Below are 27,490 nucleotides of genomic sequence, written 5' to 3'. Positions count from 1 at the left end.
AACAAGATCATACATTTTTAAAGATTGAAATTTATTGGAAAAGTTTAATCGCAACATAGGTTACAACGCTTTGCATTTTTTTTTTGTATAAAATATACCAATTGTTAACAGAACAAGAAAGAAAACATAATTTAGTTTCAACTATGGACGCAACAAGACTTATTGGATTAATCACTGAATAGAAACCATGTATCCAAGTGAAAGTTGACTCCTTCGCAGTAATTTTTTAGTTTTTCATTGAAACAACAGACACGATGATGGAGAGAGTCCAGCAAAACTATTTATGGGCATTATAGAACGCAACCGTTATGTTTTTGACGTAAATTTAGATTGTCCCTGACACCAGCTTGTACAACTCTGTTGTTGTTGTCGTTTCTAAACAAAAATCACACGGGGGCAACACTACAACGCACTAATAAAAACCTCAATACTGTACGCATAAAGAAACTTTTAGTTTGAACGTGGTTTTGAATGAGTAAACTCTGTAAACTCTCGTTTTGACTAATTTAAAATGGTTAAAGTTTAAAGAACGCTGAACAGACATTCTTATTTTTTGAAAGTACAGGTGTGCCTAGCTTTATAACAAATATGTAACAAAATTGAAAGTATGAAACATTAATCCACCCCCTTAACAGTTTTATTTTTAGCAGCAAACGGATTAAATTACTTAAAACATCAAGCTGTAAACAGCTGACAGTAATACTAATAACATCAAAAAAATCAGATTGTTGCACGCAAAAAGCCAATATATCCGCACTCTTCTAGTAGATAAGAGGAAAGCTACTCATTACACACGAGATGGAAATTACAAGTAATTGCCAACACATTAGAACACTATTCATGATTTTGACATTAAAAAATAAAATGAGAATAGAAGAGCCTGAAAACTCAACCCATTAGTTTCAAAACTAAACACAAGCCTATCCTTGCTCTTCTGCGCACAACCTCGTTTCCAGATCTTTTTTGTCTGCTTGGCGTCAGATCTAACAAGGAGAACACAGGCCCTGGGAATCAAAGTTTCGCCGCGACGATCGCGCTTCGCTCAACAGAAAAAAATACATTTTGTCTCTATAATGCGAGTAAAACTTACCGCATTCTAGTGGGTATTGGATTGACTTTTGAAACAATCGGTGCGAGCAAAATTGCTCCTGAATATTGCGCAATAAACAAAATTTTGGAGAACACGTGATGTGCAAAAATTATGATCTTTTGTCAACAAATCAATTTTATGTTAACTTTATCATTTTTGAGAAAAAATTGCTCATTTTATGAATTTTTATGATAATGTCGGCTGGGACCACTGTATTTTATGCAAGAAGCATCAATTTTTTAGAGAATAAAATTATTACGAACTGATTTGTCGTTCACACACTTTACTGAAACATATGTACGAGGGATTGTGCTTTAATAATTCTTGGTTTTAAAGATCGGGGTAGGTCGGGAAGAAGGCAAATCTAAACATCGGATGACGTCGAGACAACATTTTTCGACGTTTCGAAACATTCCTTTGCCTTCTATCAAAACCATTCTTTTGCTTAATATGAAAATAACAAATACTGCAAATATATAAAAAATAAAACCAGCAAGAATATTTCATCTTTGTATCAATAAAATATCGCTTAGAAATTCGATATAAATATCATTAAACATTCTCATATTTCCAATGAACAGTGAAATAAGTCATAGTTTCAACGAACAGTGAAATAAGTCGTAGTTTTTACGAACATAATTTATGATTTTTTAATACACAGCGAAACAAGTTAGTTTCAAAGAACAGTGAGAAAGTCATAGTTTCAACGGACAGTAAGAAAGTCAGTTTTAACGAACAGTGAAAAAGTCATAGTTTCCAGTGAAATCCAGTGTTATCTTTGTATGATAACAGGGAAGAAAACCGCAACGTTTACGTTTTAAAAAAAAATTACATTGAATATTTTCCCTAGAAATAGTATCCTGCCTGTTGCGAACTTCATTGCGAGATCAAAAAAACGTAACAACGGCACAACAACAACGTAACAACGACACAACGTAATAACGTAATAACGACACAACCAAACAATGTAATTAAACCCGTCAACGTGTTTATTGTAAATTGTTATTTAATGTTTTTTCTCCTCTTATACGTCTTCTTCTGCTTCCGCTTCGGCTTGCGTACACAAACTTCGCCACCATTATGAGATTCACCAACTCGATCAAAGTGGAAATAACAGCACCGCAGAGCTGTCCAATCCAATGATAAAATATGAAAAACATTTAATCTGCTTGCTCTTTCTTATGCCGTACATTTAGCACTTTACCGATAGCAATTGTCTTTCCTAAAGGAGAGAGAATGGAACATTACAACAACACGTGACTCATTGTTTATACAGTCGTGATAAAGTCTCATTCTGTGGACAAACAACAGCATATTATCTAGTTCTATCAAATGTCCAAAGAAGTTTTTATACTGCCAAACAAAACGTCAGATCTTAACGTCGCATTCATTGGAAAGGAAGAACAAAGAAAGCTATGTCAGAGAAACATTTCTTAATAACTCAAACAGAGAACTTATCTGGCTTTTTTCTCCTTCGAGACACGCATTTCATACGCATGTCATGCAATCTGTTGCATTGCATGCGCCTTAGTGATAAGATTGCACCATGCAGCAACATTGTTGCATTAGGCTATTTTTCAATAGTTGACGAATTTTGTTTGCATAGCGTAGCCAGGTACTGCAACATTTATTTGAAGCATTTTCATTTCAGTCAAGTGTTTTAAAAGGTGATATAAAAAACTGGGAATTTGGTTGTTTTTTTTAATTTTACGAATGACCAACGAGTAATTTTTTTGCTGAGAAATTAATATTGCAGATTTAAGTAAAAGTCACAAAACCTCTCCGAAGTAAAGTTGGGTCAGATGTAACGATATGTGAAGCCTACCGCAGAATAGCTAACTTTAAAGACTTTAAAACGCAATAAATTAAGTGCAACAAAAATACAAAATCGCATAGTGCCTATCTGGCTACAAGAGCGACTTTCAGGCGCGTGCAATGCAAGAAACTACGAAGGGTGCACTTGTCAAATATTCTTTTCAAGTAATGTGATGCAGGGATGAGGAAATAATTGCAATAAACTAAGCAGGCGCACTGAGAATTTACAGTTTAAAACGCAACAATCTTTTACCTTCGTCACGTAATGTGAATCTACCCATGGGTGCAAATGCTTGAAATGTTTCCATACAGATTAAATTGGCGGTTTTGAATCGTGCAATAGCGATCGTGTCTTGTTTGATAAACCTAAATATGGTGTGATTGTCAGGATGTTAAAAAACATAAAAAAAATTGTGAAGAAATACATTCTAATATTCACAAGATAATATTTCTACTGTTCATACACTTTCCACATAACCGTAGTAGCAAACAAACCTGGGTCTCGTCGTACTCTTTTCACCTGTCTTTCTGTTGATAGTGCTTATTAATCCCTGTAGAAATAATCAGATAAATTAATCAACGTGTAGTCTAAATTATTTTACTTAAATGTAAAAACCTTTCCTGACCGCCCTCAACAAAAAATAATGGCTCATCTAAAAGTTATGGATTTGCTCCCCATCTTATGCATTAGTTCTCCATCTTTGTGTAATACATAGTTAAGTTAGTAGGTACGCAAATTTGCCAAATATGAGAAAGTACCAGTGTATTGCTTATGTGCTGTGTGATTTGAAATTATCAAGTTTCTGTTATTTCCATCTTTAATGAACCAATGTTGAAAAACAGCACAGCAACAAAATTAACCTTGGAAACTACAAAGATGAATACAGCACGTGTTCGTTATTAATTCGACTGGAATTATAGAATTCGAGCGACTTTGAAAGTCTGTAACTCTAGCCAAATAATTCGCCATCTTTCTTTTCGCGATAAAAAGTAATTAGCCCCCTTTTCCCAGATTTTTGTATCTTTTTCATAAGTTATCGACTACCCTGCATTTAACAAAGTACAACAGACCATTAGCATTTAGAAAAAATCTGATTTTTTAAACTTACCACAAGTGTAACTTCCTCAACAGCGTTATGAATATGCAAAACAGCTTTGTATCCAGCACAAATAATACTCTTGTGTTCCAAGATAACAATCTGTGCGTCAAAAACTTGACCAGTGTTGCATAAAGCACTTGGATCAGAGAGGACAAAACCTGGCAACACTTCATCTTCTTCCACACCAGACAACTTTAGTTTCACATTCTCGCCTGCACGACATGTATTTTTTTCATTCTCGTCAGCCCCAACTATAGCTACAATCTTTACAGTGTGTTTATTTGGCATCAACATATAACTATCGCCTTTGCGTACAGTTCCTGATTCAACCTTGGCAATAACAATTGTACCCATATCCTTATATCTCTCACTGATCAATACTTTAACAGGCTCATCAAAAGGCCACTCAAAATCTGGTAGTGTGTCGAGATGATCTAGGAAGGATTTACCATTATACCAAGAACAGACAGATGCATCTACTTTGTCTTTTAGATTGGCACCAGTAAAACCAGAGCATGGCATAAAAGTCATTTCTAAAAAACCAAATTATTACACATAAACAATAAACTTTTTGAATATTTCCAAAAAAAAGCACACGCATTGTTCAGGCAAGCAGATCGTTACTTTTTTTTCAGCTTATCCAACTTTTATTCATTTTATATACTGGCCTTTCTTTTTTTACTCTTCCTTTCGTCAATAAACTTTTACACAAAAAATAAAACAAATATTACCACTTGGTTTGAATCCAGTTTTCTTTAAATAAGGTGTTAACTTGGAAGTAACTTCCTGATACCTAAATATATAAAGAACTTATTTAGACACAGCAAGTAAAAAAAGAAAAGTTACTGCCATATAGAAGCAGAAGCAACTCATGAACCCACCTGCTTTCCGCCCATTCTACGGTAGGATCGTCCATTTTGTTAACAAGTATTATCAAATATTTTACACCAGCTGTTTTAGCTAACATGGCATGCTCTCTAGAATAGAAGAAGCATGTTAAAACATGTTATTTGCATTAGGTCTACCAAGAAAAGCATGTACATACTTTAAAAGAAGAAAGGGTTTGCCAAATAAAATTTTGTGGTTCAGATTTACCACAAAATGTTTGATTGAAGTAAAACTTTTACAATTCCAGAAAATCAATTTTTTTGCTGAAAAAAAGTTTTGCATTGGATTATGTTACTGTCAATTTTTTTCTTAGGTGAATGACTTTGCACATTACCGTATTTTCTGGTATATAACCCGCACATCGTATAACCCACAGCTCAGCTTTTTTAAGGAATCACAAAGCCGATGCTACCAGATAGCCTGCACCTTCGTATAACCCGCATAAAATATCAATCAGCAAGTTTTTCCTTACCCGCACTTGTATAACCTGCACTGTGTTAAGAAAAAAATTCAGCATACTTTAACTTACCCGGATCATTTTAAAAACATGGTTCCTCTTTTCGTTAGTTTTTTAGTACTGTGTTATTATTTTTTTATGACTGAGACAAGTGAGTGACATTTAAACTTAACTTCCTTGTTGAATTAATCTCTTTTAATAATACGGATTGTATGTGACAATCATAGTGGAAATCGTCATTTTCCTTTGATGTCGCCAAAATTTTCTTTGAAGTCGCCGAAAAAATATGTCTCAAATGTTAAATTTTAGGACGTTACGGCACGACGTCAATCACACTACTTTAACATCAATATCCTATATTAAATTAATGAAGCCATTACAGTGCACTTAAAACTTTGAGGCCAAATAACTGGGAAACGAGGTGGTGACGTCAATGATTTTTCACCGCATGGGTAACCAGGGACCACCTAGGACCAATTTGGGTAATTTTCGCAAACCTGGGTCCCCAAATCGGTTTTGGAATGGGCGGGTTGATGACGTCATCAAAAAACCTTCAAACCCTAATATCTCTGCAACCATTTGTCAAAGATGCATGATCCTATACATTTTCTTGATCAGCGTTTTAAGATCTATACGATGAAGGCACCAGGAATGCAAATCTCTCAACAATATTTTTGTCTTCACAGGTCATTCCTGACGTCAGCAAAACTTTTAAACCCTCCTATCTCAATAACCGCTCATCAAAAGCACATGATCATATACATTTTCCTGATCAGCGCTTTAAGCTCTCCACAATAGAGGCAATGTGAAAACAAAATTCCAAATTTTTTTTAGTGGATGAGTTGCTGACGTCATCAAAATTTTTATCCTGCCTTACAAAAATATTTTGCCTTTGTAGATTTAGAGAAAGCTTTTGATAGAGTGCCACGTAAAGTTATTTAGTGGGCTATGAGAAAATTAGGTGTGGATGAGTGGCTAGTTACGATGGTACAGTCTATGTACAGCAATGCTAGAAGTCGTGTCAGGATTAATGATTCACTTAGTGATGAATTTAGTGTAAATGTTGGTGTACATCAGGGTTCTGTACTTAGTCCTTTGTTATTTATTCTAGTCTTAGAAGCGCTGTCGATGGAGTTCAGAACAGGTTGTCCATGGGAGTTATTGTATGCAGATGATTTGGTTCTCATAGCAGAGTCGATGGAAGAATTAGTTGAAAAGTTTGAGAAGTGGAAGAAAGGACTAGAAGAGAAAGGGCTAAGGTAAACACAGCAAAGTCTAAAGTCTTGATAAGTAGCATTGCAGCCAAGTGTGACCTTGTAGTTGGAAAGTGGCCTTGTGGAGTTTGCAGGAAAGGGGTTGGTAGTAACTTAATTTTTTGTCAGACTTGCAAGCATTGGGTACATAAGAAGTGCAGTAGTATTAGTGGAAGGTTAAGAGCTGACATGCAGTTTGTATGCAAGCGTTGCAAAGGTGAGATTATAGAGAATGAAGTATTTCCAGCTTTAATGATGTACAACAGTGGCTCGTTAGAGATAGTTAAGAGCTTCTGTTACTTAGGTGATATGTTGGAAGAAGTGTTACTTGCAGGATAGGTTCTGCTTGGAAAAAGTTTAGAGAGTTACTTCCTTTATTGACTAGCAGAGTCCTGTCAATTGAGGTAAAAGGTAGGTTGTATGAGGCCTGTGTAAGAAGTGTTATGTTGTACGGTAGTGAGACATGGGCAGTGAAGCAGGAAGATCTTGACCGTTTAGAAAGGAATGATATGAGAATGGTTAGGTGGATGTGTAATGCCAGTCTGAGAGACAGAAAGAGTTCAGATAAGCTAAGAAGCAGGCTAAGTCTCCGTAGAATTAAAGATGTTATCCAGATAAGAAGATTGAATTGGCTGGGGCACTTGGAAAGAATGGAGGAGGATAATTGGGTAAGAAAGTGTAGAGACTTGATAGTTCCTGGGGCAAAGCCCAGAGGCAGACCGAGAAAGACTTGGCAGGAGGTTATAAGGACAGACTTGATAGAGAGGAAGTTGAGTTTAAATCTAACACAGTCTAGATCAGATTGGAAGAGGGTCATTAATATACCCCGTCCAACCCATGCTAGCATGGAAAACGGACGTTAAGCCGAGAATGATGATGATGATGATGATTGGATTTTTGTCCACAGGCCTAATCGACTAGTAATAAATAACATAATGATTACGACGGATTGTCTGTAACAGCAATGTACGTAACATTCTTTTCTAATGTTTATATAATTTTACTACCCAATTATATATCAGCAATCACAATGTGCATGATAAAATAAATTACAGCAATGGGGAGGAGATAGTTGCATGTGTCTTATTAATTGTATTTGTAATTTATTTTTTATATTTTTGATGGTCACCTGTTGCTTGAAGGTAGCGAAGATAAAAAAAGAAAATTATCATCTATAGATTTAATTTAAACATTTTTCAATATTTTTAACAGGAATTATTAATGAAGTCATGGGCACTAGGTTGTGAAATACTTGTCAATAACACCTAAAAATGATACCTGCTACACTGCTCTGTTACCAGAAGCAAATCATCTCAATGTGATTGCAAAGATTAGAATTACATCCAACAAAAAATATCTCAAGAATTGTGTTTTAGAGAGAGCTCGTAATAGAGCCACTGGCAAGCAATAGAAATATAAAGGAATTTCAATAGGTGAAAAAAATTAAATGCAGTTATATTTTTTTTTTGTGTACCCCACTTTCTTCCCACACCACCAAGTTGTGCAATATCTGCTATGTTTCATTCAGCACAATTTTGTAAGGTTGTTAGTACTACAAATAAACGAAAACAACCCACAAAAGATTGTGTTAAAAAAAGAAACCTTGACTTGCGTGCATCAGTAAATGTTAACTTTAAATTTCACAATAAATGATTAAAAAATAAAACTTATCATATAACCCGCACTACATTATAACTCGCACTACATTATAACCCGCACCAACAGTGGAAGTGGTAAGAATAAACATATAACGCGTGGGTTATATACTGGAAAATACGATACACATACCTTGTTTGACCACCTCTTTCAAATCCAGTTTCAAATTCACCCTTTCTTGCTGATATAACCTTTAACAAGAAATAATAAAGCAAAAAAGGTAGAATAAGTCGTTTTTCTGTTTCAAGCAGTTTGATGACTATGCACTAATCAAATTGAAAGTTTTATACAGGTTTAATTACTTATAGTCCTACACAAATTAATTTACCAAAACAGCAACATCAGCTTGGGCGGCACCACCAATCATGTTGGGAACAAAGCTTTTATGACCAGGTGCATCAAGTAAAACAAAATGTTTTGACTCCGTATCAAAAGAAGCTCGTCCACATTCTACAGTCTTTCCCTAAAAGGTAAATTTGATTAGCTTTTAAGATCTGCACATAAACGGGGTAGAAAATCGTTTATTAAGCTACACCTCTATAGTAGCTTTATGACAAAAAATACCTTATCTCTTTCTTCTAAATTTGTATCTAATGCCCATGAAAGATACCTGTGGAGAAAAGACAGTAAAAATAGCACACAAATAAATTTCAAATACAAAAACTATAAGTTGGGCAGAAAATAGTAAACCTAGGGTTAGAAGAAAAAAAACTATAACAACTCCACCCTTTGCATTGAGCTATTGGGTAAAGCAGGAAAAAATTCTAAAAAAAAAAACAAATTGAAGGAATATATACCAAGTTTCTCTGTTCTTTTCTTTGGCTTCTCTCTCATATTTTTCTAGTGTTCTTTTATCTACTTGTCCTGTTAAAAACCTAGAAAAGAATGGTGTGTGGTTTATAGTAAGTGTAAAACTCCATTATGTAAAATCAAATACACCTGTTCACAGCCTGATGATGGAAGTAAATGACATATTTCAACATGCTTCTCATATATGTCAAACTGAAAAACAACAGTGGACATATTGTCTAATATTTTCTTAATGAAAAACTAAATTTTAAAGAAGCAATTGCACTTTATAAAAAAACAGTGAACATATTGTCAAATATTTTCATCATGCAAAACTAAATTTTACAACCTTCTTCACAACAAAGAAGCAATTGCACTTTATAAAACTTTAAAATAATGAAGCTGCATAGATTTTAAATACTAAGCCAATATAAGTTCATGCCTATCATTTGATGTTGCAGAGATCTATACACCTTGCAAGGGAAATAATAGGAACAAATTGTAATGATTGCACAACGAAAACTATTATCAACCACTCATGACTGATGATAACTTTCGTTGTGATAGAAAACTGATTGTGCACCCTGGAGAACAAAAGTACATGAAACTTACAATAATTGCCCACCAATTGTTGATTTTCCTGCATCTAAATTTTGAGTTTTGTTGAATTACAAATAATTAAAAAATTGACATAACGTGGTAACAAATAATAAGTTCCTTTCTCATTAACTAATTCTGATTCTGATGATCACGGTTTCTTAGCTTGCTCATTTGCGTTTCTCATCATTACAGGAAAAGCGTTTTGATAGTTCATTATGTGCAAAGTATTCAAAATTTAATTAGATTAGTGGATAAAGCTAAGCTAAAAAGAACCAGAAAAATAAAGTTATTGTTCAGTCAGGGCTTGAAATCTGACCCTATTTCTGGCATTGTCTCTTTAGACTTCCACTGAGTCAAAAACATTCACATAAAATTAAGTTTTTTGAGTCTGAATATTTGTTATTGATATTATTTTACTTATAATCAAAACAAATCACATAAATAACACACATTTAAATACGATAATCTGGACAAAGTTTACTTAAAAAAAACAATGCTTATTCAGGCATATCTTGATAAAAAAAATACCCATGGGATTTAATGCTAGCACAACAGCATAGGCTTACTTAAGTGCTCAGGACTTCATTAATAACTGCTGTTAAAAATATTAAAAAAATTAATTAATTCTTTCCTTCTTTATCTTTGCTACTTTCAAGCAACAAAAAATTGATTCTTTTTATGCCAACAAAATTACATTGACATAATAAAAACAGATATTACTTTAGGTTTAGATCTTTTATTAGGGGAATTTATTTTTATTTTATCTTTTATTTATTCTTCTATTTTTACTTTGTGGCCCCTTTGAATTAAAACAATCAGCAAAATTATCTAAATATACATGTTTTTGCTATGTGATTTTCTATGTACATCAATTTTTAGTGCAAGCCTAAATGGAATCATGTGCCCACAATTTATGGAAGTCTTAATGCAAGTTGGGCTCACAAACTTACATGGGATTTCAAGCCCTGGCAGTTCTGCAGAATGCTCTTACAACCAATATCAGTGTTAATTTCTTATCATAATTATTAATTTCATGTTTTGCTTTTATTTTGTTATTACTTACCAACATGTCCAATAAATATGATATTAATGTTTTCTTTACCATCTCCAGGTTCTGGAGTAGGAGGTTTGGAATCTTTTTTAGGTTTTGAAATTACTTGTGACTTGTCTAAATATTTAAAAAATATATATATACACAAAATTGATGCTTCGAAAATTGCCAAGCCAATATAGCAAACATGTAACCCCAAAACTTGCATTTTAAAATTAGTTTTAGAAATGTGTCTAACAATTTACAAGTTTTAATTTTCAATATGAAATAAGATTGCATCTGATTTGACAAAAAATGGAGATGGACGTATCCTAAAAAATTGTAAATGGTCTCTGTTTAAAAGAATTGAATTAGAGATTTTTTTTTGACATGACACAATATTGAATTACAAATCTAAAATAAAATAAATTTGGTAAATAAATTTGTTCATCTAGAAGAGTTCCATGAACACATCAACGGCCTACATCGACAAATCAAATTCACTGTTGAGCTTGAACACGATGGAAGTATCGCTTTCCTGGACACTTTGGTCAAACGCAAGAATGGTTCCATTTCAGTTTCAGTGTATCGCAAACCAACACACACTGACCAGTACCTTAACTTCGAATCAAACCATCAGAAATCTTGCAAAGAAAGTGTCATATCTTCATTACTGAATCGTGCCAACAGTGTAGTCAGTGACAAACAGGAGAGGAAAATAGAAATTCGACGTGTAAAAAATGCATTAATCACAAATGGATACAGTCATAAAGTCATCACGCAAGTAGAAAATAAAATGAAGAGAAGATGCAACAGAGACAACAAGGAAACATCAGAGGAATTTATCGCATCAGCATTCCTACCCTTCGTACCAGGTACCAGCGAGATCCTTCGTCGAGTTTTAAGGCAACACAAGATCAAATGCATTCTTACCTCTAAAGACACCCTAAGAAGCACTTTGTCTAAACCAAAAGACAAAATAAACCTGGAAGAGCAAAACAATGTTGTTTACGAAATCCCGTGTAAAGATTGTGATGCAGTGTATATAGGCGAAACAAAAAGAAAGTTTAAGCAACGAGTACAAGAACATATGCGCGCAGTGAGAAACGGAGATGTGAAGAAAAACGAAATTGCGGACCACAGCTGGAGCAGAAGTCATCAGTTTAATTGGGATGAGAAGAAAATCATTGACAGAGAATTCAGAACAACGGCCAGGAAGATTAAAGAAACCATCAACAGTGTAGAACGTAACAAACACATAAACAGCATCTCGTATCAACTTCCTGAGATTTGGTTACCAGCCCTACAGAAGAAGTAGTTACCTACATCCAGGTCCGAAAATGTTAATTACCGTAATTAACTGTAATTATCAGCTCGTTTTTGATTGGTTAATTTTTATGAATTTCGATCCTCTGCAATTATATAAATACATGCGCAACATCATTTTACTTTGCCCGATGATGGGAGAAGGATCTCCCGAAACGTCGCCTACTAAACTATCATGTTCAAGAAATGATAAACTTTCCACAGTAATATGAATACTGAACAGACAAACCGAAATAATATCTTCAATAATATCAAACAGCAATATGGAGAATCCATCTTGGCAGAAGTCAGATCGCTAGAGAAATCAAGAATAAAATACGCAAGATACACTAACCATCTTCGGTTTTCTCTACGTTGTCTTCACAACGAGATAACACCTAAAGATCTTTGACTTACCTGCAGAGTCAAGACTGAAAGAAGTAAGAAAATCTTACAATGCGCAAGCCGCCAGTTGTTGCAAAAAAGAATCCATCTAAATCACGTAACACGTAACACCCTACATCGCCAAATACTTGATCTTGACAACACCATCAAATCGAGACTCTCCACCGACCAATATAAACAGGTTAAGAATATTCATGATAGCGTGTATGAAAAAGAAATGAGATCGGTTAAAGACAGACACCTTAAAAAGTTCAACAAAATCAATGACAGATTCAATGATGATACACAAACGGGTATAGAAAAGAGCAAATGGATTGTCAATCTCTCCAACAGACAACTCACGACAGAAGAAACAAACCTTCTATCAAAAGGAATGAATTTCTGCATGACACCAGCTTCAATTCCAAAGAAAGAAATAGTTGCGAAAGTGGAAGAGGCAATTAAAGATCTACCAAAAGAAGAGGCAGACACAGTAAGAGCTAAAGTAAGCCTCACGCTACAGAAAAGCAAAACACCAAAGGACAATTTGCAAAAATCTGAAAGACTGTCATTGAAGAATCTAAAGAAGGACAAAGATATCATAATCCTACCGGCAGACAAGGGGAGAACAACGGTTATCATGAATACACTTGACTACATCAACAAGTGCAACGAACACATCAACAACGGGCCTTACAAACTTCTCAAGAAAGATCCCACAGAAGTCATCAAACGAGAAGCGAGGAACATCTTAATGGAGTTGAAGAGAAAAGAATACATCGACGATAAGCAGTATTACCGACTGAAACCTTGTGACGGACCACCACCGCGATTTTACGGACTACCCAAAATTCATAAACAGGGAAATCCAATTCGACCAATAGTTTCCTGCACTGGAACACCGTTATACAACCTATCAAAATTTGTTGCTTCCATCCTCAGCAAATTCACAGCAAGTGACCACAGCAAAAACTCAAAAGAATTTTCGGAATACATCAGAGAAATAAAGATAGCAGACGACGAATGCATGGTATCATTTGATGTCACATCACTCTACACAAATGTTCCCATAAAAGACACCTTAAACATCATTAAAGACATTATCGAAAACGATGCTGCATTCGGTGAAAAGACAAAGATTCCAGTACCGGATTTTCTGCGTTTGGTCGAACTTGTTCTAACCAAAACATGGTATCTGTTTAATAAGAACTTCTACACTCAAACAGACGGAGTTGCCATGGGAGGCCCTGCATCATCAGTAGTCGCAGAAATATACATGCAAGCACACGAGACAACAGCATTAGTCACATCAGACAGACGTCCAAAGGTTTGGAAAAGATTTGTTGACGACGTATTCGCCATAATCAAAAGATCTCATCTAGAAGAGTTCCATGAACACATCAACGGCCTACATCGACAAATCAAATTCACTGTTGAGCTTGAACACGATGGAAGTATCGCTTTCCTGGACACTTTGGTCAAACGCAAGAATGGTTCCATTTCAGTTTCAGTGTATCGCAAACCAACACACACTGACCAGTACCTTAACTTCGAATCAAACCATCAGAAATCTTGCAAAGAAAGTGTCATATCTTCATTACTGAATCGTGCCAACAGTGTAGTCAGTGACAAACAGGAGAGGAAAATAGAAATTCGACGTGTAAAAAATGCATTAATCACAAATGGATACAGTCATAAAGTCATCACGCAAGTAGAAAATAAAATGAAGAGAAGATGCAACGGAGACAACAAGGAAACATCAGAGGAATTTATCGCATCAGCATTCCTACCCTTCGTACCAGGTACCAGCGAGATCCTTCGTCGAGTTTTAAGGCAACACAAGATCAAATGCATTCTTACCTCTAAAGACACCCTAAGAAGCACTTTGTCTAAACCAAAAGACAAAATAAACCTGGAAGAGCAAAACAATGTTGTTTACGAAATCCCGTGTAAAGATTGTGATGCAGTGTATATAGGCGAAACAAAAAGAAAGTTTAAGCAACGAGTACAAGAACATATGCGCGCAGTGAGAAACGGAGATGTGAAGAAAAACGAAATTGCGGACCACAGCTGGAGCAGAAGTCATCAGTTTAATTGGGATGAGAAGAAAATCATTGACAGAGAATTCAGAACAACGGCCAGGAAGATTAAAGAAACCATCAACAGTGTAGAACGTAACAAACACATAAACAGCATCTCGTATCAACTTCCTGAGATTTGGTTACCAGCCCTACAGAAGAAGTAGTTACCTACATCCAGGTCCGAAAATGTTAATTACCGTAATTAACTGTAATTATCAGCTCGTTTTTGATTGGTTAATTTTTATGAATTTCGATCCTCTGCAATTATATAAATACATGCGCAACATCATTTTACTTTGCCCGATGATGGGAGAAGGATCTCCCGAAACGTCGCCTACTAAACTATCATGTTCAAGAAATGATAAACTTTCCACAGTAATTGTTCATCAGAGTCGTTAAAACATACAAAAAAATAGGAAGCATTGTTGCATTCAAAATAAATTTAATTACTTCTCTCACCAGGTTTTTCCTCCTCATTTGTTTCCTTATTTGTTTCTTCTTCAACAGGTTTTTCATTTGTTTCATTGGATTCATCTTGAACATCATCAACATTATCTTCCCAGTTATCTGAAGTATCTGCAAAAAATATAACAAGGCTAAAATAAAAAGATTCCAGCACACTGGGTGATAAAAAAAGACTGCAAAATTTTTTTTTTGTTTTTATAGAAATTTTGTCTTTTTTAGCCTTCTGAACTTAGGTAAATCAATGGTAACTAAAATTTTATTATCTGACATTTTTTTTACTTAACATAAAATGCACAGAATATGTTTGCAGAATGAACCAAATGATTTACACTTTTGTTTTTTATTTGATTTCTTGACATTTATTTTTCTTACATTGAAGTGTTATTATTTTTAACTTATTAATAAGACCATGAATCAAAACCTAAAGTTTGTTAACGATGCAGCCCAAAGTATTTCCAAAGCTATCAAATATATGAAGGCCTTCTCGGACATTTTCTGACTCGAAAGTTATTTCAGAGACAATATAAAAATTGTCAAAGAGGAAATAGATCTAAATAACTTTTTATAAGCCATAAAATAAAAATACAGACTTATCATTTTTTCACACATTCGTAGAGATGTGTAATTTGGTATGGACTGCAGTCTGTCATGGTGGTATTGACCAAAAGTTGTTGTTTATGTATTGTTTTTTGCGTATAGCAGCGTTTTTTTGTTGTTTTCTTCTTATAGTGTAGCTTTACATAGTATACCCAAACCAATAAAACAAGTAGATATATATTCTGTTCAAATTTCGAGAAATCTTGCATCAAATGAAGGTGTTCATTGTCTTAAAATGATTGTTTTGATTTACTGTATGTTGACAATGTTCGAAAATTGACTCGAGTTGTGTGCTCTCCAGTCATATCTCAGTTATCAAAAAATAGTCACAACTTTTAATATGATTCAATTTACCATTATCTCTTTCTCTAAGTTTGTGCCTTAATATTTTATACCAAGTTTTATCATTGTATATTTTATATTTTAATAAATACATTTTAATTATTTATCATCATAGTGTTGTGTGAGTGTTCAAACAAACTACTTTAGTTCTTGTTGTTTTTACATGAGACATTAGAAATTCAACTGAAAATATTTTATGTGAAAACTTAGACATCCATTGTGTATGTGTACAAATTAAAACATTTTATGACGTTTCGGTCATACACCCATTTTCAAGTAAAATAAAAATTACACAACAGGTCTATATAACAAGACAGTTGCCATAGACACAAGATATATAAACTTAATCAATACAATATTTAAGTATAAAGTATGTGTACAATACGAATGTGTGATCAAACCAGACGGTTTTCTTGTTATCCTTTTATTTGCATCAGTTGTCTCGTTTGTGAGCAGCCATGTGAGCACCATCTTAGTTTAATAAAGCCTTGGGAACTAAGTCCTTCAACAGTACTAAAAAATTGACTGACACTATTGCAAAGAAAGTAGATTAAATTTGAAGCATCTATTTTCAACCTAAAAACTTGATTATACATGAAAATTTATCTTTTTGCACCTTCAGTGATCCTTAAAATGGCATTGAAGAATGATTTTGATCACTTCTGCATCTTAGAGGTTTAGAACATTATTGATCACAGTGCACAAACTGCTTTCAGAAAGGTTTGTAAAAGTGAAATCTGGCTGGTAAATGAGCCTAAAAAGTGATTTATGCTTTAGGACTTGGTTTAAGCATAGACACGTTTTAATGTTTATGTTTAAATGGGGAAATATTCTAAATTATTAACAGCCAATAAAATGCCTACTTTAGGTGAAGAAATTTAAATATATAATAATTAAAATTTTTTCTACATTAGCTATAGTAGCAGCTTTTCACCGATATGTTCTACATCAAAACCATGCAAACTATATTTTAATTTCTAGATCAAAATATGCCTTCAATTGATACTGTATTTTTCGGTATATAACCGGCGGGTTGTATGTTAATTTTTACGACTTCCACTGTTGGTGCGGGTTATAATGTAGTGAGGGTTATATGATAAGTTTTATTTTTCAGTCACTTATTGTGAAATTTAAAGTTTCTTTTTTTTAAACAGAATCTTTTGTGGGGTGTTTTTCATTTATTTGTAGTACTAACAACCTTATAAAAGTGCGCAAAATGAAAAAAGCAGATATTGCGCAACTTGACAGTATATCTGGGAAAAAAGTTAGGTACAGAAGATTGAAATAACTACATGCGCGAACCTTATTTCACTTATGTGATTTAATTTTCTTCATACGGTGAAGTGCTCCTATTACGATCTCTCTCTAAATCACGATTCTTGAGATCATTTTTTCTTTTGTGTTGAACGGAATTCTAATCTATTTATATCTTTGCAATCACATTGAGCACATTGGAATGATTTGCTTCTGGTAATAGATCAGTATAGCAGGTATCATTTTTAGGTGTTATTGACATGTATTTCACAACCTGGTGCCCAGAACTTCATTATTAATTTCTGTTAAAAATACTAAAAAAATTTAAATTAAATATTGTATTAAATGATATTCTTCTTTTTTTATCTTCACTACCTTCAAGCAACAGGTGACCATTGAAAATATGAAAAATACAATTAATAAGACACATTCAACTGTCTCCTTCAGGATTGCTGTAATTTATTTTATCATGCACATTGTGATTGCTAAGATATAAATAACAAAATTATATAAACATTAGAAAAAAATTTTCTGTACATTGCTGTTACAGAAAATTCGTTATTATGTTGTTTATTATTATGTCAGCAATCAGAGACAAGCAAGTTAAGACTGAGAGAGTCGCTAGTTCGTGTTTGGGGTTCACAAGTTTAAAGGTCCCCCATTTGACTCCAGCATGACAAAAAAATAATGACACAGAACTAAAACACAGGTTATATAAAGGTCCGGGCTACCTGATAACATCTGGTTTGAAACTCCTTAAAAAAGCTGAGCTGTTGGTAATACGATGTGCGGGTTATATACCAGAAAATACAGTAATAAAGCTTGGAATAAACTGGCCAGAAAGATATTAGCAGGACAAGAAATAACATGTCAGCCTCTTAATATGGTTAAATACAAAAAGGCTTCACTTCATGCCTTAAATATATATATATATACACATATAAAGTCTATCTACTTATCTTAAATTATATAATATAAGCTCTTAGGCCGCATATGCAGTAACGAGTGCCAGCGTTTTGACCTGCATACACTGCAATAAATGTTGGATAAAGGTAATGTTTAACCTGAATGGACCACAATGGAAATCTCGCCTTGGCTTGTTTTGTGTTATCCAGCCATCAAACATATCAACACTCAGGAAAATTGCATTTAATTTTATTTTATATTTTTTATGATACATTTTAATATTATATATAGTTTATTATTTTATTTATTTGTTTTCAATTTCTTTTCTCTGTAAATATTTTTAACGATTTTATAATGATGGCAAATATAACTTACTTACTTACTTATAATTTGCTACCTTTAGTTGATAGTTATTACAAGCACCAAAAAAACAGAAAGACAAAAAAATAACACCCGAATTTGTGCTTACGAAATCAGAAAATAAGAGCTATAATGGCTTTCTGATTATTTTTTTAACAGAACTTAGTTGGTCAAGTATAGCAACGTAAAAAGTGCAGGCGTTTTTTGGGTGAGTTTAGCCTTTTGAAAAAAACCAAGTATTAGCCCGAACAAAGCCTGAAAAAGCACCTTTTTCAACTGTCATCTGCATGGTATGTGAAAAGGAATTGCTTTTCAGGTATGCTTGGTTAATTGGTTTGCCAAGTTAAGTCAAAAGTCACCCAAACTTACTCTTATATATGCTGGCGTTTGCGGCTTATTGCCACCCTCTTTGGCAGGTATGAAACTAGAAAACAAAGATTCTACGAAATATTTAACCCTTATTTATGAAGAGGTGACTGAGTGTTTCCCCCAATTACGGACCTGTAATTGGTTTAAGTGACATTTTCTGACTTGAGAATTGTTGTTTTTTGCAAATGATATTAAAATTTACATATGGTGTATATTTCATTTCGGGCCCAAACAAGTCAGTTTTGGACAGGCCCAGGCTTTTCCAGGCGGGTACAGACAAATACCTTGAAAAAAAAACCCAGAAAAATGCCAGCGAGTCAGCACCCTTGTGGCATCCACCTCACTATTAAATAACGGTCTAGTAGCTATATATTATCTAAGAACATAAACACTTACCATCTGCCTCAACGTTCTTTGTTTCTTCAACCGGAGTACTAACTTGAGATGCTTGTGGTGGTGGTGGTTGTGATGGTGTGACAGATTTTTGCGCAAATGATGGAACAAATGTAGTGGCATGAACATTTGGAACAAACGGTTTAGCACTAACACTTAAACTAGACACTCCATTGAGAGCCATATCTGTATTAGAATCCATCTTTAACTTTGAATTTTTTCCTGTTTTAGAAAAAAATTGTCATCACATATTACACCATTTTTACCAACCACACATGGACAAAATGTGCTATTTATTATTGAGCCACACTTACTAAAAGAATAATGTGGGGTTTAAACTATATTTTTGGTAAGGTCAGTACGTCAAATGCTAGAAAAAAAATCATGGCGAAACATTGTCTCGATTATCTTAATAATCTCCAAAAAAACTTTTTAAAAATAGAAGGGTTAAACAAGCCATAAAAATTTCGTAATGCATTTAAGTAAATCTACCATGTTTGTTGTCAGGATGCTTTTTTCCAACATGGTGTTTTTGTTTTTATTTTACTTCACGTGGTGTTTAAAAAACGTTAGTTGAAATGCACAATGTCGCTATCTCAACTCAACCTATTCTGCAGTATAGCTCAGGTCAAGGAAGTGCAACTGCAACAGTATTAACGAACAGAGCTAAACACCTGACTGTCATATCGCCTAAGACTAGAATTTCGCTAAATGATAATAATGTAAAACAAGTTAGAAAGAAGGGTCAGCGTGCCATGCACAGAACTACATTTACATTTGAAACTCAACCAGTTTTACAGTCGTATGTATCAACAACTAAAAGGGTAAGCTAACTATGTTTGGCGAAATACGTACAGAAAAACTTATAATTTAAAATAAAACCGCAACACACAGGACGATAGCTACATGGTTGTGTCATCTGCACTGCCAGATTTTATAGCTCTAGCTAGCTACAATGCTCTAAAATTCTTGTTCTTTAAAGGATCATATTTGCGTATCTGTGTTGCACTTTTATATGATGCTAGAAAATTCTAGTTCTATTATATGACTTGCTATTTTGATAAAATTTTTGTTTTTGTTTTTTTAGCAGGCAAAATAAAGCAATTCAATTAGCTAAAAATTCTTTTTAGAAGATCTGATTAGTTAAAAAACTATTTTCCTGGCTAAAAAAATGTAAACAAAGTTTACAGCAAGTGTCATCTATAAGGTGTGTCTGGCTATCTGTGTTGCAACATGTCAGCTAGAACCTGCCAATGGACAATTTTTTTTTTCAGAATTTATCAATTCTGCTAGAAACACTGCACTGATCAAGAAAATGTATAGCATAATGTGTTTATCATGAACAGTAAAAAAAAAACAGTTTCTAAAACGTCACCACCCTGTTTCCAAGTTATCTGGCCTCAAAGTACATTGTAATAGCTATAATTTATTTAAATTAAGATTTTGAACTTACTTTAAGGTTATTATTGTTGTGCGGTAACATCAGAAAATTTTACTTTAAAGTCTAATTTTTTGGTGACATCAAAAGAAAATGAAGATATCCCCTTTGCCTGTCACAGACAGACACACTCTCCAAATTATTAAAAGAGATCAGCGAATATGTGTTGCATATTTTATTTTTATTTATGTTTCCTCCATATAATTTAAAGTTGCTCCTTATGTTTTACCACTTCCCTTCTTTGTAATCATCACTTGTTGAAATGTCTGGTTGAGAGAACACAGACATTTCACATTCAAACTTTCATAGAAGAAGTCTTGATTAAACAAGAACCACATGTATGTGAATTAAAGTATAGCTAAATTAGCAAAGACTCACCTAAAACTACAAGCTTGAGAATACTTTCAGTGAGACCACTATAGAATTTGTAAACAAAAGATTATGAAATTTAATTTGTTTACTGCCAAGGCCAATTCTTAATCAAATCAAATTAAGTCCCTTGGCAAAAATTCATCATATAAAATTTTCTATATAAATACACTCCTTTTGTTCAGAAAAGCCAATAAATAGTTTCTAGTACTTAGAATTTATATATATGTGACAGAATTATGCAGATGTTTGTTTTTTGTGATGTTTGTTATGCTTTTTGTGACATCTATTTTTCTCTACATGATTAAAGGTAGACAAACATAAAATGGGTGTATGGTGCTTCTTAAATTTGTATGTGGTATAGAAAGCCTAATCCTCTTGTTAAAAATGTTTATAAATTCTACACTGACTTTTACTTTCTTGTTTTAAACTATACTTAGCAGCTAGCATGTCACATTTGTATTTAGGAATTCAGCGGAAACAAGAACCTGCCAAAGTCGTACAGGCCTCCAAGATGTCCATCTCAGCATAAATCACATTTCTCACTTGGGGATGCAAAAGATACTCCAACTAGGGATAATAGTTTGCTTAAAGTAATCACTGTAAGTTTATTGTGGTATGTTTTAGATGTACAATAGCTGCCATATAGATAACATTAACTTCAACAAATTTCAGAAGTTTTTATTTTCGGACAAATGTGCGTCCAAAAATTTAATTGTTTGATTTTTTTTTAATGTCCAAACTTTGTAATTGCCATAAAATCTAAAGTATACCTAATAGTGTTTTTGCTCCTTTTTTAATAAATTATGTAGTTACTCTTATTGTAATAAATCTTATTGTAATAAAACCTGTTTATGCTTAATGGATTATTGGCTTAATGACAAAGCTCAAAGCAGAAAACCTATTTTCAGATTTAGACTAAGCATTCTGTATTCTATTAGGGGGGGGGGGAGTCACACTAAATTCCGTGATCGAGATTTAAGATTAATCTTTAACGTTGTTATGGTGATAAAGCGCAGTTTGATGTGACCTCATCTTTTGATTTATAAAATCTATTTAATTTAAGTGAGAATGATTTAATTTAAATCTTGAAATAAGACATGCCTCGAGGCAAGTCCTATTGCGATTTTAGTAGAATTAAAAAAATAAAAACAATGCAGCCACCTGAAAAATTAAAACATGACGAAAATAAAGTTGTTGTGAAAGTAGTTTGTTAACTTGCTGATGAAAATTTTGTGAACATGGAAGATGCTTATCAAGCATACTTGCAATATTTTTCACAAGCTTTTCCAAGCGTACAAGCACCTTCAATTCAAGAGTAGATGCATTTGTACAACATCTTGTCAAAAACACCAAATAATGTTACTCAAACTTCCAATTCTCAACAAGCATCGTGCAGCAACGAGAGTGATGCTGCATTAGAGAAGATTGCCTCCCAAACGAATTGTGTTAGGGCGAAAAAAGAACGGTGGAGCCAGTGGACAACCTCCAGATAGCTACTGCTATTCTTTTTTCGACTTTGATCGCCGTTCTAAAGTTTGTGTTGTGTTTCTTGAGCGAATGATGGGGCAAATTTACAAGGTAATCAAAAGTGGTTGACGATACACGAAACTCTCTCAATCTAGATGTTCAACACAATCCTCAAATATAGGATTGTGTTGAACATCTAGAATTTCATTAAACCATTGCTGATTGTATTCCATCATCCAATAGCGGCATTGTTAAGGTAATGACGAGTAAAAGCACCAAATGTCAGCTAAAACTGTTAGTGCGTTCCCGTCTGTGCTGAAAATTGAGAAGTAATAGTCTTTTTTTACGTGATGCAGATTTTTTCTTCATTAAGCATGCTTTCATGGCAATAAGAAAAAGTACAAGTTTTCTCTTCTCCATCGTAATGAGGAAAAATTCATATGCTGTGTTTACATTTTTTATTAGTTCTGTATGGTAATCTTGATACAATAGCTCTATTGTTTAAAAATAATTCTCACTAAATCGCTTTTAAATTAAATCTCACTTAAATCACTCGGGAATCACCTGCTTATTCTCTTAAAAGTTCAGTCTTACCCTTATTTTTTAAAGTTATGACACAGGTAGATTCTTGATAGGTATTTTTTTTATCCATTATAAAATTAATTTTGTTAAAGCAAAAATTTGTCCACAGTTTGTCCGAAATTGTTGAGATAGTGTCTGTGAAAGATAATGTCCGAAAATTTAATATCTGAAATTTTTTAATGTATTTTGTTTGGTGTACGTTGTAATTCTAGTATAATAACATTACGTTTTTTACACAAAAACTGTGAAAGCTTATAAGTAATATGACATTAAGTGCATTATCAACTATGTAACATATATTTTTGACTGTAACATATGTGTTTGACGATGTAAAAAAATTAGGTTAAAATAGCAACTAGAAAAAGTCATTGTATTGATTACAAAAACTTTACAGAATTTTCATAAATAACTCAAATTGCAGTAAAGGTTTAGAACTTTAGACACTAGACATGTATCATATATAGAAACACATGCGGTGCTTCTATATAACAATGTGAGACAACGTAAACTGAAAGTATGCATTTAATTTAGGCCTTTCCTTTCAGAAGTAATTGTTGATTTCCGTCGCCGTTATGCGAGCGGAATTTTTTAAATCGCCTGATGGGAGATAGATAGAGAGAGACAGCACAAAGCCTGGATGCTGTTAAGTTTTTGTCCAGGCTAAACGCTCGGAAAATTCCATTCTTTCGAAAGCCAATAAAGATACTTTATTTTAATCTCTGTCAATTAAACGACCAATCTGAACAGAGAGTGTACTCTTCGTGTGGCCAGAACATTCCGTGTGCAGCCATGACTAAAAGTGCTTACATTTTGTGTTGCCCCCCCCCCCCTTGCTGCTCTCTTTGGTTTGGTCGTAGTAGCTTTATTGATGGAGAGCTAAGCACTATTTTTTAAATTCGTGTATTTTATCAGGTAAGAATTGTTTTATATATAGCTAAGTGAGAAAGGTGTGCTGACTAGCTAGCTATCTCAATTTTTGGTGCTGACTTGGATCTCCTTTTGATTGGTGCTAAAATTACGTACTTGCTAGCTAGCTATGGAGGTAGCTACACAAAATAGTGCTTTGATTAGAGTGCCTTTTTTTCTTAAAGAGCAAGCAACAAAAAACCTTTATCCTGTCTTGTGTAGTTCTTCCATAACTGGACACTCAACTCCTGTTCTTATGGGAAAAAGGGGGGCTAAAAATAACTTCCAAATGACACTTTGTGGGACTACTTCTATCAGATAAAAAGATATATATATATTTGCACAGGATTTTTTTTATATTTTTTGAAGAAAAGTTGTCGAAACGTGACAAAAGTTTATTGTTGCTTGCACTGAGCAGTCGGTGAACTGATAATTAACCTGTAACAATATGTAGTTAGTCGATGCAGGATAATTAGATGCTACGTCTAGTATAATTAGCTGTTAAAAGCTTTTTTGTGTTATTTACAGCTAACTGCGCCTTTTCCATGCTTTTTCTTGAAATCAGAATAGTTTTGTTGTTTAATAATATAGACGACATATGTACTGTTAGCTACAGTAAAATTATACTTTTTTGTAAAATCGTTTCTTGTTCTTTTTCTTGGTTTTAATTGAAGCACAACTTTATGTTGATCTATATAAATATAGATGGTTATGGGGAGATCGATAACGAAGAAAACTGAAAATTTAAGTAAAAAGATATATCGCATAAGATATATATCTGTATAAGCGGCTAATTATACTGTACGCACCGTATATATAATTATTCTGCATAGATAAATAGAATGTCTGTATATTTTATATGGCTAGCCTTACAAATCCTGCCTATTATTTCCAGGAAAGGTCATAGCTTAGATAGGGAGTCCTAGTCTGGGGCTATGGTAGCATAATAATATTGAATTGCCGCCAAGGGGAATCGAACCCCGTTCTCTTCCGCGCAAAGCGCCAGAGTTATAACCATCAAGCTATGGCGCCATTGAAAATGGCTAACTATTCCGTTACTGTCTAATTATCAGTTCTCCTTGTGCCTCATTTGCTTGAAAATCTTTCTTGCGATCAACCCAAAGTATCACAAAATATTTTTCTAAGATTTCTTAGAAATGACTTGATTTTTAAAAATCTCACAAAATATACCTATGCATCACATCGCATGGATTTGTATCTTTGTATTAAATTCCCTTTTTAAATCAAAGAGGCAAAGAGAGGTTAAAAAAGAGACAATATTTAAACAACCTGGTTTTAATGCAGTTTATGGTTAAATTGTATTCTTGTTTCTTATTTTTAAAACGTACTTTCTTTTTCAGATCAGCTGTTATCAAACCATGCACCATCACCATTTTCATAAAATTTTCAACAAGAGAGTAAATTTTGAAGGCCTAAATACTGAAATGCTAATATGCATTTATTGCTTTATTAATAAACAATGAACTACTTCATCATTCAAATTGAGCTCGTTCAGAAGTTCACAAATTCGAATCGTGAAGTTTCTACATGGCAAGACTTGTATTCTGAAATTTCCAGAATTTTCCTGATCCCTTTTAAAAATATCCAGTTAAAGTTTTAACTGTTATTTTAGAATACTTCATATAGCTATGTAAAAATTTTATTTTTTATTTATTGAGTGTATTTTAACATTGCAGGTTAGTCACAAAAATAGTTAAGAATCGTGATACTCGTGATTTGTTTACCCCATAATTCTCCGTTTTCAAGGTCTACTTTAAATTTCAAAATCTTTAAGGCTAATTACGGAAATCTTAAAGCCGTAGGGATTCTTGTTTTTTTTGTTTTCTGCATGATACTTTCAGACCATCATAGATGTCCACCTTGACAGAAATTGTCAGTAATTTTCAAAACATTGTAAAAATGTTAGAGAGTAGGAATGTTTTTTTGTTTTTTTGATACAGATGTTTGAAAATTTTATTTTTTGAAATATTGGCGAAGATTGAATTTCAGAACTGAACTGAGTTATAATTTTTTTAGAGCTGTTCTATCGATATTTTTGTATCGAATTCACATTTTTAAGGTAATCAAAGGTTCAAGAAGAATATTTTTATCGGCCAAAACAGCTAAAGAATTGGTAACGTCAAAAATCATACTCAAAATAGGGAGATCATATGCCAGAAAAAATACGACCCTCGTCTTTCGAGTCGTTTTCACATCACAACTTTATCCATATTTGTCGTGGCGTACAATTATAAATTTGTAACATGTTTTCTGTTAGTTTAATATATTAACAATGTTTTTGACATATTTAGAAAATGCCTGTGCATGAAGATAGAGTCAGGTGGAAATCTCAAATGGCTGGGGAGAATATGCAGCGTGTGTTATCATCTAATGTAACATCATACGACATGGTAGATACTGTTTGTTGTGTTGAAGAAGAACAACTTTACTCATCACTAACATACTGCCTGGCAGTCAGCAGGATTCGATTCGCTGTCCCCAGAACTGGGAGCCATAGACTTTTTGTTTTGTTGATTTTATTTTTTATTATTTGAAGTTGCTGTTTTCTAAATTTTTTTTGTGATGTAGAGGTTTTTATGCTTAATATGCGCAACCACTGCAGCATCTCTGCTGTGTGCTGGTATTGATTTTTCGCCGGCATACTCAATTTTGTTGTTGTAAATGATTGGCTTCAAACGAAGGAATAACTTTTGTGTAGGGTTTTTCCAACCTGTTATGTTGTGTGGCTTCCTTGCTTCGTTTGAAGCCAATCATTTACAACAACAAAATTGAGTATGCCGGCTTAAATAAGGGTATGCATTGACATCAAGTTTGATTCTGGATGCATGGAAAGTTCTACATAACAAAGAAGTATACAAAGTAGCACTGTATTAATTTCAAGTTTTTGCTTATTTGCATAATTTTGTCTATCTCATTGTTTCAAAGGTACCAAGAAGTACGACTTATGATAAATCAAGGAATTCATTCAAGACGCCTTTTCTATACAAACATTTACCAATGGAGAAAATTGACATAATAACGGGTAATTATCATTTATTTTTTATTAATTTATTTACGTTTTTGATTTATTAATTTTTCACATTTTATTCAGTTAAATAAAAGTTATTTCAACCCTTTTAGGTGCATCTTATGGATACTCGCATAATAGAGATTACCGGCTGATTTCTGGAAATCGTGTCTTGCAACATCTACGAAACAATTCGAAGGATCCTTTGTTGGGTTAAATTTTTCAACCTTGTATTTTTATATTGATTTTGTACAGTCTTGTTTGCGAGGATTGTAAATACACAAAGTAATTTTATACCACAATTGTCTATATTTCTAATTAATTAATTATAAAAAATTTCTGAATTTGTTTGTTGTGAATTTTTGGATCAAAAAAATGAGGAGTATTTGAAATTTTACAGGTGACGCTATGAGTGAAGAACTAAAGATTGCTGTAAGAATAAAGCATTTCTACGCATTTTGAAAATAAAACAATGCGTCAGAAGATTATAACGTCATTACCATGTAACTTTTGCAATTGTAGAATAAATACGGAGAATAAGAAACGGCTGTTTGTCTGCCAGA

General features: G+C 33.5%; 2 protein-coding genes across 3 annotated transcripts; one reads left to right on the top strand and one right to left on the bottom strand.

Annotated features, from left to right (window-relative positions):
• Positions 1-1,567: 1,567 nt before the first annotated feature.
• On the bottom strand, positions 1,568-19,438 carry LOC130648734 (eukaryotic peptide chain release factor GTP-binding subunit ERF3A-like). Of its 2 annotated transcripts, none has more exons than XM_057454813.1 (14): positions 19,138-19,438; positions 14,899-15,024; positions 10,712-10,816; positions 9,661-9,694; positions 9,057-9,134; positions 8,824-8,869; positions 8,588-8,722; positions 8,392-8,450; positions 4,887-4,982; positions 4,737-4,798; positions 4,015-4,538; positions 3,401-3,456; positions 3,159-3,271; positions 1,568-2,312 (listed from the first exon to the last, which is right to left on the bottom strand). In XM_057454813.1, the coding sequence occupies exons 1-14, from the start codon at positions 19,334-19,336 to the stop codon at positions 2,251-2,253; spliced, it is 1,695 nt and encodes a 564-aa protein (XP_057310796.1). In that variant the 5' UTR covers positions 19,337-19,438; the 3' UTR covers positions 1,568-2,250. The 2 variants fall into 2 exon arrangements, with proteins under 2 accessions (XP_057310796.1, XP_057310797.1); XM_057454814.1 differs by having other exon boundaries at positions 14,908-15,024; positions 19,138-19,437.
• A 121-nt stretch (positions 19,439-19,559) lies between these two features.
• On the top strand, positions 19,560-27,471 carry LOC130648739 (uncharacterized). Its single transcript, XM_057454818.1, has 5 exons — positions 19,560-19,958; positions 21,409-21,543; positions 26,212-26,310; positions 26,846-26,942; positions 27,041-27,471. Exons 1-5 carry the CDS (start codon positions 19,713-19,715, stop codon positions 27,142-27,144), a joined length of 681 nt encoding a protein of 226 aa, XP_057310801.1. The 5' UTR covers positions 19,560-19,712; the 3' UTR covers positions 27,145-27,471.
• Positions 27,472-27,490: the final 19 nt, after the last annotated feature.

The sequence above is a fragment of the Hydractinia symbiolongicarpus genome, chromosome 7 (genome assembly GCF_029227915.1).
Source record: "Hydractinia symbiolongicarpus strain clone_291-10 chromosome 7, HSymV2.1, whole genome shotgun sequence".
NCBI lineage: Eukaryota > Metazoa > Cnidaria > Hydrozoa > Anthoathecata > Hydractiniidae > Hydractinia > Hydractinia symbiolongicarpus.
This window is presented reverse-complemented; position numbering and strand designations above follow the sequence as displayed.

What these genes read in the sequence shown, in the direction of transcription:
- LOC130648739 (XM_057454818.1), top strand. Translation starts at nt 19,713, where the DNA reads ATGCACAATGTCGCTATCTCAACTCAACCTATTCTGCAGTATAGCTCA. An exon ending in GTTTGCTTAAAGTAATCACT is followed by an intron (nt 21,544 to 26,211) that starts GTAAGTTTATTG and finishes TGACATATTTAG; the next exon opens with AAAATGCCTGTGCATGAAGA. An exon ending in ATGTAACATCATACGACATG is followed by an intron (nt 26,311 to 26,845) that starts GTAGATACTGTT and finishes ATTGTTTCAAAG; the next exon opens with GTACCAAGAAGTACGACTTA.
- LOC130648734 (XM_057454813.1), bottom strand. Translation starts at nt 19,336, where the DNA reads ATGGATTCTAATACAGATATGGCTCTCAATGGAGTGTCTAGTTTAAGT. An exon ending in AAGCTGATGTTGCTGTTTTG is followed by an intron (nt 8,451 to 8,587) that starts GTAAATTAATTT and finishes TTCTTGTTAAAG; the next exon opens with GTTATATCAGCAAGAAAGGG. An exon ending in GTAGAATGGGCGGAAAGCAG is followed by an intron (nt 4,799 to 4,886) that starts GTGGGTTCATGA and finishes TTATATATTTAG; the next exon opens with GTATCAGGAAGTTACTTCCA.